Source organism: Pteropus vampyrus, unplaced genomic scaffold (genome assembly GCF_000151845.1).
Source record: "Pteropus vampyrus isolate Shadow unplaced genomic scaffold, Pvam_2.0 Scaffold140, whole genome shotgun sequence".
Taxonomy (NCBI): Eukaryota; Metazoa; Chordata; class Mammalia; order Chiroptera; family Pteropodidae; genus Pteropus; species Pteropus vampyrus.
In genome coordinates this window covers 4,527,638-4,536,916 of record NW_011888921.1, presented here as the reverse complement: position 1 = coordinate 4,536,916, position 9,279 = coordinate 4,527,638, and the positions used below count along the sequence as shown (strand labels likewise).

Genomic DNA, 9,279 nt, shown 5'->3' with positions numbered 1-9,279 from the left:
CTGATCTTAAAGCTCAGATCCAGATCCAGAATCTTGTTTTATAAGCTCCATATATATCCCAGTCTAATCTTAACATACTTAAATTCCAGTCTTTTCATTGTCTTGGCTCACTCTATTTTTAACCTACAGAGGCTAACTTTGAAGGTGTGTACAAGTTCCTATACAACAAATCTGTTACAAGTTATTAGTTTTGGATTTACAGGATGTTTTAATTAATGACAGTGTAAAATCAGATCATTTAGTAGCAGTGGTGGTTGGGCTAGGAGCCTGATAATAGCTCATAGGATAGCTAGATACCGTCAAACACACTTTTCAAGTTCTCCATTTTCCTGAAGTAAGAAGTCTCTAGATCTAAATTATATCGGATTCTCAGAGTCTGTGTTGCCATATTCTATCCTGATTCTTGAGCCCTCAGCCATGAGCCAGCCACCATATCTAGGGACTTTTCCTGGGCTTTGTACCATATCTGGGTTGACTGGACAAGTGCCAGTTCTGATCCTGGGACCATAGCATGTGATGACATATGCTCACACTCTTTTTACGTATTCTGTATGTCTTTAGGGGAAAGGGGAGTTAGCCGTGGACTTTTATTGTGTGCTCTGATTGCCTCACTCATATTATCCCTGAGGCCCCCTTTGTTCCTGAAGTAGACTGGGGACATGCCACTTCCTAGAACCAACCCTGTGAGAAACAAAGGTATAAGCAAAGCCAAATGAGAAAGAAGATCATGCTTGGAACTCTCTCTGGACAAAAAAACAAACAATACCTGGTATGGACTAGAGATTAGGAGGGGGAAGGAAGAGTGTGGTGAAATTACGGAAGTAAGTTGGCAGGCTCACGGTTTCTGTGTGGCACAACCAATTTCTCTTCATCCTCTTCCTGGATGTAGGGCATGATGCCAGGGCCCCTGAGGCTTTCTCCATGAATAAAAGGAGGTGAAGCTGAGTGGTGCCCCATTTCAGATTCTTGGGGACAGCCAAAATGATGTCTTTCCTCTCTCTGCTTCTGGTGGGCATTCTGTTCCCCGCCACCCAGGCCAAGCAATTTACCAAATGTGAGCTGTCCCAGGTGCTGAAAGATATGGATGGCTATGGAGGCATCACCTTACCGGAATGTGAGTTTTCTGCTGCCTTGCTTTGTCCCATTTTTCATCTGCTCCTTTCTTTTACCTTCCTTTTCCTTCTCTTTTTGTTTTTGCTTTCATTCAATTATCTAATAATCCTCTTATCTTCTCTGCTTATCTCTTCATTCTTTTAATACATTTATTCTCTTACCTTTTCCATCTTCCATTGTCTAATCCTTTTTGGAACTTTTATTTTATTTTTTTTTTACATCTCATCAAGATACTCTGCTTTGCTACATTTGGAGATTTTCTGGAGAACTTTATTCTCTCTGGGAATACATGTTCTTATTTATGCTGTGCCTGGATGTCTCTATGATAACTTTCTCATTTTTTCCCTCAGGGATCTGTACCATATTTCATAGCAGTGGTTATGACACAAAAACCATAATCAACAACAATGGAAAGAGAGAGTATGGACTCTTCCAGATCAATAACAAACTTTGGTGTAGGGACAATCGGAAACTTCAGTCAAGAAACATCTGTGGCATCTCTTGTGATAGTGAGTAGCCTCTTTTACCTTGCTTCTCTGTTTTTATGGAGTCTACCCCTGGGATAATCTCCTTTTTGATGTCCAGAACATCTCTGGATTCACTGCCTTTGACTCCACATCAACTGTAGGACTTGAATTGACAATACTGAGTAAGAGGCAGTTAGAATTTTTCAGGATCACAAAATCCCCAGATTATCTTCTGAAATTTATGGGTTGGTGATCTGAGCTGTCTGAGAATCTTGAAGTGTAATATCCTGCATTTTCAGAGTAAGTTAATGAAATTGATAATTCCTCCATAGATGCTTCTCACCTAGGAGGAGGCATTACTGAATTGGCTTTCTCATATAGAAAGGCAACAGACATAAGTCTTCATTTCAGAGAAAGACCAGACTTACTAGATCCAGGGAAGAAGGAAACTCATTACCTTTCTGGATAATACTTAGCACATTCATTTTGTTCCCTGTAATTCCTGCCAGAGTTCTTGGATGATGACCTTACTGATGACGTGATGTGTGCCAAGAAGATCTTGGATAGTGAAGGAATCGACTATTGGTGAATCCCCATTCTATTTTCTACTTTCTCCTTCCCTTCTTTCTTCTCATCCCTTTAGCTTCAGCAAGACTCTCCTTTCTCCCTGTCTTATGGTAATTTAATCTAGAATATAGTCTCTTAAACAACACTCATAGAGCAGACTCAGGTTTCCAATTTTAAAACCCCCTCACTCCACCCTTGTTTGGCAATTTCCTAACAAGAGTTCCCTAATAGAGGGCTGAAGCCCAGCCTCCTTTCACCTGGACTCAGACATCTAATTCTACTTGTTTAGTCCTAGACCCTAAAGCATCCTTTGGTATTACTGTATACTTTTCTAGCCCTACAATTTTCTTGGAGCTTTAAAAAATAGACCCTACCCCATTAGGTGGCCCAGTGTCCCTTTCCATCTGGCTAGAAGGCTTTCTGTAATTTTCCCATATTCTTCCACTTCGGTACTCTTGGGGATAAAGCTAGATGGAAGTTGGAGCTAAGATCCAGTCAACCAACTTGCTCTGTCTCCTTTCCATTATCAGGTTGGCCCATAAACCACTCTGCTCTGAGAAGCTGGAACAGTGGCGCTGTGAGAAGTTGTAAATGCCTGTTGTCCTTGCTGCTTCTGCCCTCTTTATGTCCCTGGAACTCTTCTTCCCCTACCTCGGTTCACATCTTTCTACTCCCCTGAAGCTAATTTGTCTCTGAGACCTGTAGTGACACCACTGGACAGTTTGAGGACTATTCTCCAAGGGTGTGTGACTGGTGCACTGGACTTTTGACTCTCGCTCAGGTGCCCTGATGGCACTTTCACTACAACAATGGTTTCCACCTCTATCCTAAATAAAGGGCCTGATTTTGAGTGACTGGCTGTATTTTCTTCCTGAGGGGAGAGGGAGGAAATAGGGTAAGTGGGTGGACACTAAAGCCATAGTTCATGGTTTCCTTTTATCTCTACTACAGAGGAAATAAACTGGACTTAGAAAAATGGAGGTTCTTTTCTGTACCAATTCAATTTAACAAACTTTTATGAATCACCTAGCATATTCAAGGTACTATAGAGGTGATTCAAAGTTTGGCTAAAAGTGTTAGCAAAGGACTAGCAAGAGAGATGAGATAAACAATAAATAATTATAATACAAGGGATAGTGTCATAAGCATCATGAGAGAGGTTAGAAATGTGCCCTGAGCACTCATAAGAGGAAAGAGAATTCATATTTGGGGGTATGTGTGGGGAAAAAAGGGATCAAGGAAGAATTCATGAAAGGAGTGGCATTTAAATTGGTTTTGAAGTAAGGGTGGGATTTTGACAGGTGGAGATGTGGGATGGGAAAAGGACAGCAAAGGCAGAGGGCTCCGAGAATCTGAAATGGGTGACTTGAGGAGGCTGAGCGATTCCTCTACCTTTGAGACAAGGAAATATCCTTCACAAAGAGCTGTGAGAGGAACTGTCTCTGGTAACCAGAGGTAAGAAAAAAAGACACGGTCAGCTCAGCAGTGGAAGAATCTGAACACCTGGGGCCCTTTGCTTTGGACCCTGCACTTTATTACTCCTCCTTGCTGCTTTGCTTGGTTTTAAGGAGGATTTTCACAGAACTTTATGCATTCTAATGATTATGAGAAATATGAAAGAAGGAAAATCAGGAGATTTGAGTCCTAACGTCTGTTTCTGCTACTTGTTGATGGTTCAAACCTAGGCCAGTCATCTTTGTCTTCTATACTTCAATTTCTTCATCTTAAAATGAGAGTTTTGATCTAGGTGGTTTTTCTGAGATCTCTTCCTCCTTTGACAATCCAACATTCCAAGACTCCAATTTAATTTACCACATTTCTGAATTGCTGAGTTATCTTCTAATTTCTGTCTTCTTCCTCCTGCTTTCCTAAGATGTCTAATATAGCTAATTACACTTCTCTCGCCGCCTAAACCCGTTGGGGCTTTACGCAATCAGTCCTTACTTCTCTTGTTTCAGAGACCAGCAGCTCCCAGATGAGGCTCCCATGGCCTGTCTAGGGACCTAGAAGACCAAGCAAAGGGTGGAGAGGCGAGCCTTCCTCTATATTTAATGAAAACAAACTCTCAGGAAAAAACTTGATATTCATCATATATTTTAGTGTGAATTTAAACACAATGTGATGTGTCTCTCCAGGATATTGAATGTCACTCTCTTCCTAATTATGGGACACAAGGTTTTTCCTCAAGTCTGCAGTGTTTTAGGAGTAACCCCTGTGTATGAGCGGATGGGAGAGGGAAGGGTTGGATGGCCATTCCTCTCACTGAGCTCACACATCTTTTATTATCTTGCCACAGTTATACCCTCAGGGAGTCATATGCTCTGGAAAATATAAGGGGCCAGCTCCATCATGTGGCCAGAGCAGGAATGCAGCTGAAACTAGGGTTGTTTTTTTTCAGCCCCATAGCCCCAGCCTTCATCTTACAGAGAAGATCAAGGAATTTCACCTGTAGGTATATCATATATGACGCTAGCTGTAATCTTTACAGGCTGAAGATTGCTGAAAGAAACTGACAATAAATTTACTTGCAGAGAGGATCTTAATATGAGAGTCAGAGGATCAAGGAAAGAGATAAGTCAAAGAGCTAGCTGGGAGGTAATCTTGACTAACGCAGAGCTCTTGGCCTTTGGGTAGAAAGAGGACTTGGAACAGCTATTGTTTTCTTCCTGAGAACTTTTTTTGGGAGCTGAATGGGAAGTGGGATGACAGCTGAGCATTCATTCTCCTCATTCCTCTAGGCCTGGAACGTCTTGAACCAGGCAGAGAACTGAAGTGGTCTAGGCTAAGGTGGGTGGTGGGGAGGCTCAGGGAAGAGGCTGCTAGATTTCACACCATTCACAGAGCTCTGTGTGAGGAGGACTCAGGACAACGCCCCCAAATATGGATTCTCTTTCTCACTTTCTATCCCAATTTTTCCTCCCTGCTGTTTTTCCCTGACATCTATATTGTTGTCAATTAAAGAATTTTACTGGATAAAATTAAATGTTCTTTTTCATATGTTCCTTCTCTCACTCCCCCCACTTATCTAAAACTAATTGAAAACCTATTAGGTGACAGGACTATTCTAGACACTGGGGATACAGAAGCTGTTAGACAGAGGCTTTGCTCCCAAGACTTATACTTTAGAGGAGGATATTCACCTCTTCCCATTTTCTAGGATCATCAAAGAGAAAGGACTCTTCAGACGCATCCATTATTCATTCTTTACTTTGTCAACAAATAGTTATTGAGGATTTGTTATTTTGCAAGGCTTTACTTTAAATGTTACTTGCTAAGAACAAAGACAACAGGAAACACTATTTTATTTTATTTCTTTCTAAGTTATGGAGTTATAGTTTTTGCCAGAAATTTTTTGGGATGAGAACATAGGAGAAGTTGGGTCTTATAGTACCAAGATGGGACTCTCCAAGAATGCAGTGAGATATTTTCTAGTGGTTGAATAGGTTGATTTACACTTTGTGCATAGGCAAAAATAAAAGAGAGAGGGAGAGACAGAAAGGGGAAAGGTAGAAAAGACAGGAAATGAGAGGAAAAAGCAATAGCTGTAGAAATGGCTGGTGAATCTGTGAGGATTTTCTTGTGTGGTGACTGGGCCCACTGTGGATCGGTGTTATCTGGTCTGTGAAAGTTTCCCTGTATTGATTGACTAGGCAGCGGGGGGCACTGGGGTCAGAAGAACTAAGGCTTTTTTTTAGGAAAGAATGAATGCCGAGATAGCTGAATGATGATAGCTCTTCCTGCCTTCTCTTCTTTCCCATCACTTTTCCTCCTGGTGAGGCAGTGGAGCCTGGGTTAGAAGGTAAGTCTGGGTTTCCTGGCCAGCATCCTCCTCAGAGCGGCCTTCACCTCCTGGTTCTTCAGACTGTAGACGAAGGGGTTTAACAGTGGGCTCACCACACTGTACTGCAGGGAGAGCACTTGCTCCAGGACTGAGTCAGACGTTGGAATCATATACCTTGAAGGGAATTGCACAAAGGAATAAACTTAGCTCAGGACAATGGCCACAATACTCTTGGCCACCATGGTCCATCCTATTCTAGAGACTCTGCAAAGAGGGTCCTCAGAGCTGAGTTGACTGTCACTGGTACAGCACCTAGAAATGACTGTATGATAAGTGAGAAGTCACTCGTTTCTGCCTTCAAATGCGTTCAAACATGAATGATCTCATGCAAAACATTATAGGAGCTACCCCGAGATAAAAGGAAGTTCTGCAGCATATCAAGTATTGCAAGTTAGAATAGAACTAATAATAATTTCATGCATTTCTGTAGCACTTCATTCTCTTCAAAGTGTCTTTCCTTAATAGTTATAATGATAATATGAGGATTTTTAAAATCTTCTTTTTTCTATTATACAACTGTATGTTTTCATCTTGTGATGACTATTCCTTGCAAAACTGTATACTTAGTCCAATAATGCTGCCATTGTTCATAACATTCACTGCTCTGGAAATTACCCTCAGAATAATAGCACATTATTTTTATAATGCTAAATGCAACAAACATTTGTCTTTTTAGGTGCATTTTTCTTTGGTTTAGGAAAGAAGCAAAGCCTGGTAAATAAAGTGGAAGATAAAATATTAAGCACAAGATAGAAATCCAAAATAATAAGATTAAAATTTTGGATGATTTGTTAAGTATCCCTGGGAGTACTTCCCAAAAAAGCATTATTATTATTATTATTTAGCAATGATGCCATCATCATTGGAAATCTTCTCTGTGGGTTCTGGTGTGCTTTGTTAAAAAAGATATTCATTTTACTATCATTCTTCATCATCTAATTTATCTCTCCTAACATTTTTGTGAGGTAGGTAGGAGAAATCTTATTGTCTTCTTATGGCATATGAAGAAACTGAGACAGAGAGAAATGGGGAGATTTGTCTACAGGCTCAGATGAGCACTTCTAGACTATTCTTTATCATCCTTTCCCACCCTGACCTCTCTCTAAGTCACAAGCAGGTGAGAAAAGCATGGAGCAATTTGTACAAATCTATCTCCATTTTACTAATAGAGAACACAGACCATAATTATTGTGTCTCTTAGTAAGTGGGGACTCATCAGCTAGAGCTGTTCAGGTTTGAGAAAAGCATGGTAGGAAAAAACATGAGATTTGAAGTCAGTGAGACTTGGTTTAAATTATGGCTCCCTTAATAGCTCATTCCAGGACCTTTGAGAAATTACCTGGTTACTCCTGAAACTCAGATTCCTTACCTGACAATGGGTTTAATAATATTTCTTTTGTAGCATGATATGTAGTAAAATTGATCATGTAAAGCAGCTGGTGTCTAGTAGGTGCCTAATAAATAGTTATAGTAAATAGACTTTGGAGGCATCATTTTCTAGCAGAAAAGAAACATGGCATCTGTTTCTAGGATGACATGTTTGTTTTTTGTCTTGTACTGAATAAAACTCTACTAAAGGTTCCCTGATTTCCTTTTGAGGACTCTCAAATCATAGGTTCATGAAAGTAGGAAAATCTTTAGCCTTTGTATAAGTTCATTTTTCAGAGTAGACCACTGAAACCTCAGAAAGAAAATGGATTTTTCATAATTCACACAGCTAGTCCAGAGCAGAGCTGGAACTAGAACTCAGGCCCTTTGAATTCTAGTACAATTATTTTCCTGCTACTTTGCAACTCTTTGTTCTACAGGCCAAGACCACTTTAGGCTGAGGAATATCCTATATTTACATTCAGGTGGTATAGTATGACATACCTGAAAAGTCCTGAACCATAAAAGATGGTAACCACAAGAAAATGAGAAGAGCAGGTGGAGAAGATCTTGCTCCGACCAGTGGCAGAGTTGATCCCCAGGGCTGTCATGATGATACGAGTATAGAAGCCCAGCAATAGGACAAGGGTGCCGAGACCCAGGATCACCATGGTGGTCAGAATGGAGGCAATGCTAACATAGGGGTAAGAACAGGCCAACAGGAGCACATGGGGAAGCTCGCAGGAGAAACCGTGGATGAGGTTGGGGCCACAGAAGTGCTGCTGAGCCAGAAGGAAGGTGTTAACTAGGCCAGTCCCCATTCCTATGGCCCACGATGCTCCCACCAGGCTGGTACAAAACTTCCTTTCCATAGTTACCACATATAACAGAGGGTGGCACACAGCCTGGAACCGGTCATAGGCCATGACTGAAAGGAGGCAAGCTTCTGTAGCTCCAGAAAATATGACCAAGGAGATCTGGGTGAAACACTGAAGGAAGGATACAGTCTTCCACTTGGAAAGAAGGTTCTCTAGTAGTTTGGGCACAATGATGGAGGAATAGAAAGCATCCAGGAAAGAGAGATGACTCAGGAAGAAGTACATGGGAATGTGGAGGTGGGAATCAGCTCTGATCACCAGCAGCATCAGCAGATTCCCCGTGAGGGTCAGGAGGTAAATCACCAGGAACAGAACAAAGAGTACTACCTGGACCTGGGGGTTGTTGGATACTCCTAGGAGAACAAATGCAGTGATTGTGGTTATGTTGCCAACTTCCATGGAGCATTCAAGTTTTCCTTCAGAGGGACAAGAACAGAAAAGAATACTTAAATGGGTTATCAATTTCAGAACATGTCTGAGGATAAGGCATTGTGAGTAAATCTTCACGGCTGACCCAGGACAGATTATGTAGCAGCAGCAACCCTGCCATGTCAGATCTCATCAGCCCTTCCCAGCTCAGGGCAGTAACCCATTGGCCAAGATGGGAAGGAAGAGTGTACAGAACTAGACCTAGAAATGAAAGAAGAGAATAGAGGTCATCCAGACTGGAGACAGAAAGAAAGGGATTTAGGAACAGATGCCAGAGCACCGAGAAGTGCTATCTGTCCTTCAGTTCCAAAAGGAACCAAGTTCAAACCACAGGAGGGCTGACCAGCATAGTGAGTAAGCAATAAACATTTTGGTTGACTACCTGGCTGACAGACCATGATGAATATTTGAATGATCAATAAGGGGGTTGTGACACCTGATGATGATATAAGACCTTTCTTTACCACTGTAAGTCTGTGAATAAAAAAAAGTCTCATTAGAAAAACAATTTGGGAAAATTGTATGGTTTCTAAAGTCCATTCCAATTTAGAAATTCTAAGGATTGAGGGACGATCTTCCTTGGGTATCTCTGGTACTAAGCAGAAACTCCATCTCC

At 41.3% G+C, this 9,279-nt stretch overlaps 2 protein-coding genes across 2 annotated transcripts; one reads left to right on the top strand and one right to left on the bottom strand.

Annotated features, from left to right (window-relative positions):
- Window positions 1–981: 981 nt before the first annotated feature.
- On the top strand, window positions 982–2,738 carry LALBA (lactalbumin alpha). The gene is made up of 4 exons (XM_011368225.1): window positions 982–1,114; window positions 1,464–1,622; window positions 2,090–2,165; window positions 2,678–2,738. Exons 1-4 carry the CDS (start codon window positions 982–984, stop codon window positions 2,736–2,738), a joined length of 429 nt encoding a protein of 142 aa, XP_011366527.1.
- A 3,201-nt stretch (window positions 2,739–5,939) lies between these two features.
- On the bottom strand, window positions 5,940–8,633 carry LOC105297583 (olfactory receptor 8S1-like). The gene is made up of 2 exons (XM_011368345.1): window positions 7,861–8,633; window positions 5,940–6,102 (listed from the first exon to the last, which is right to left on the bottom strand). The coding sequence occupies exons 1-2, from the start codon at window positions 8,631–8,633 to the stop codon at window positions 5,940–5,942; spliced, it is 936 nt and encodes a 311-aa protein (XP_011366647.1).
- Between the last annotated feature and the right edge of the window lie 646 nt (window positions 8,634–9,279).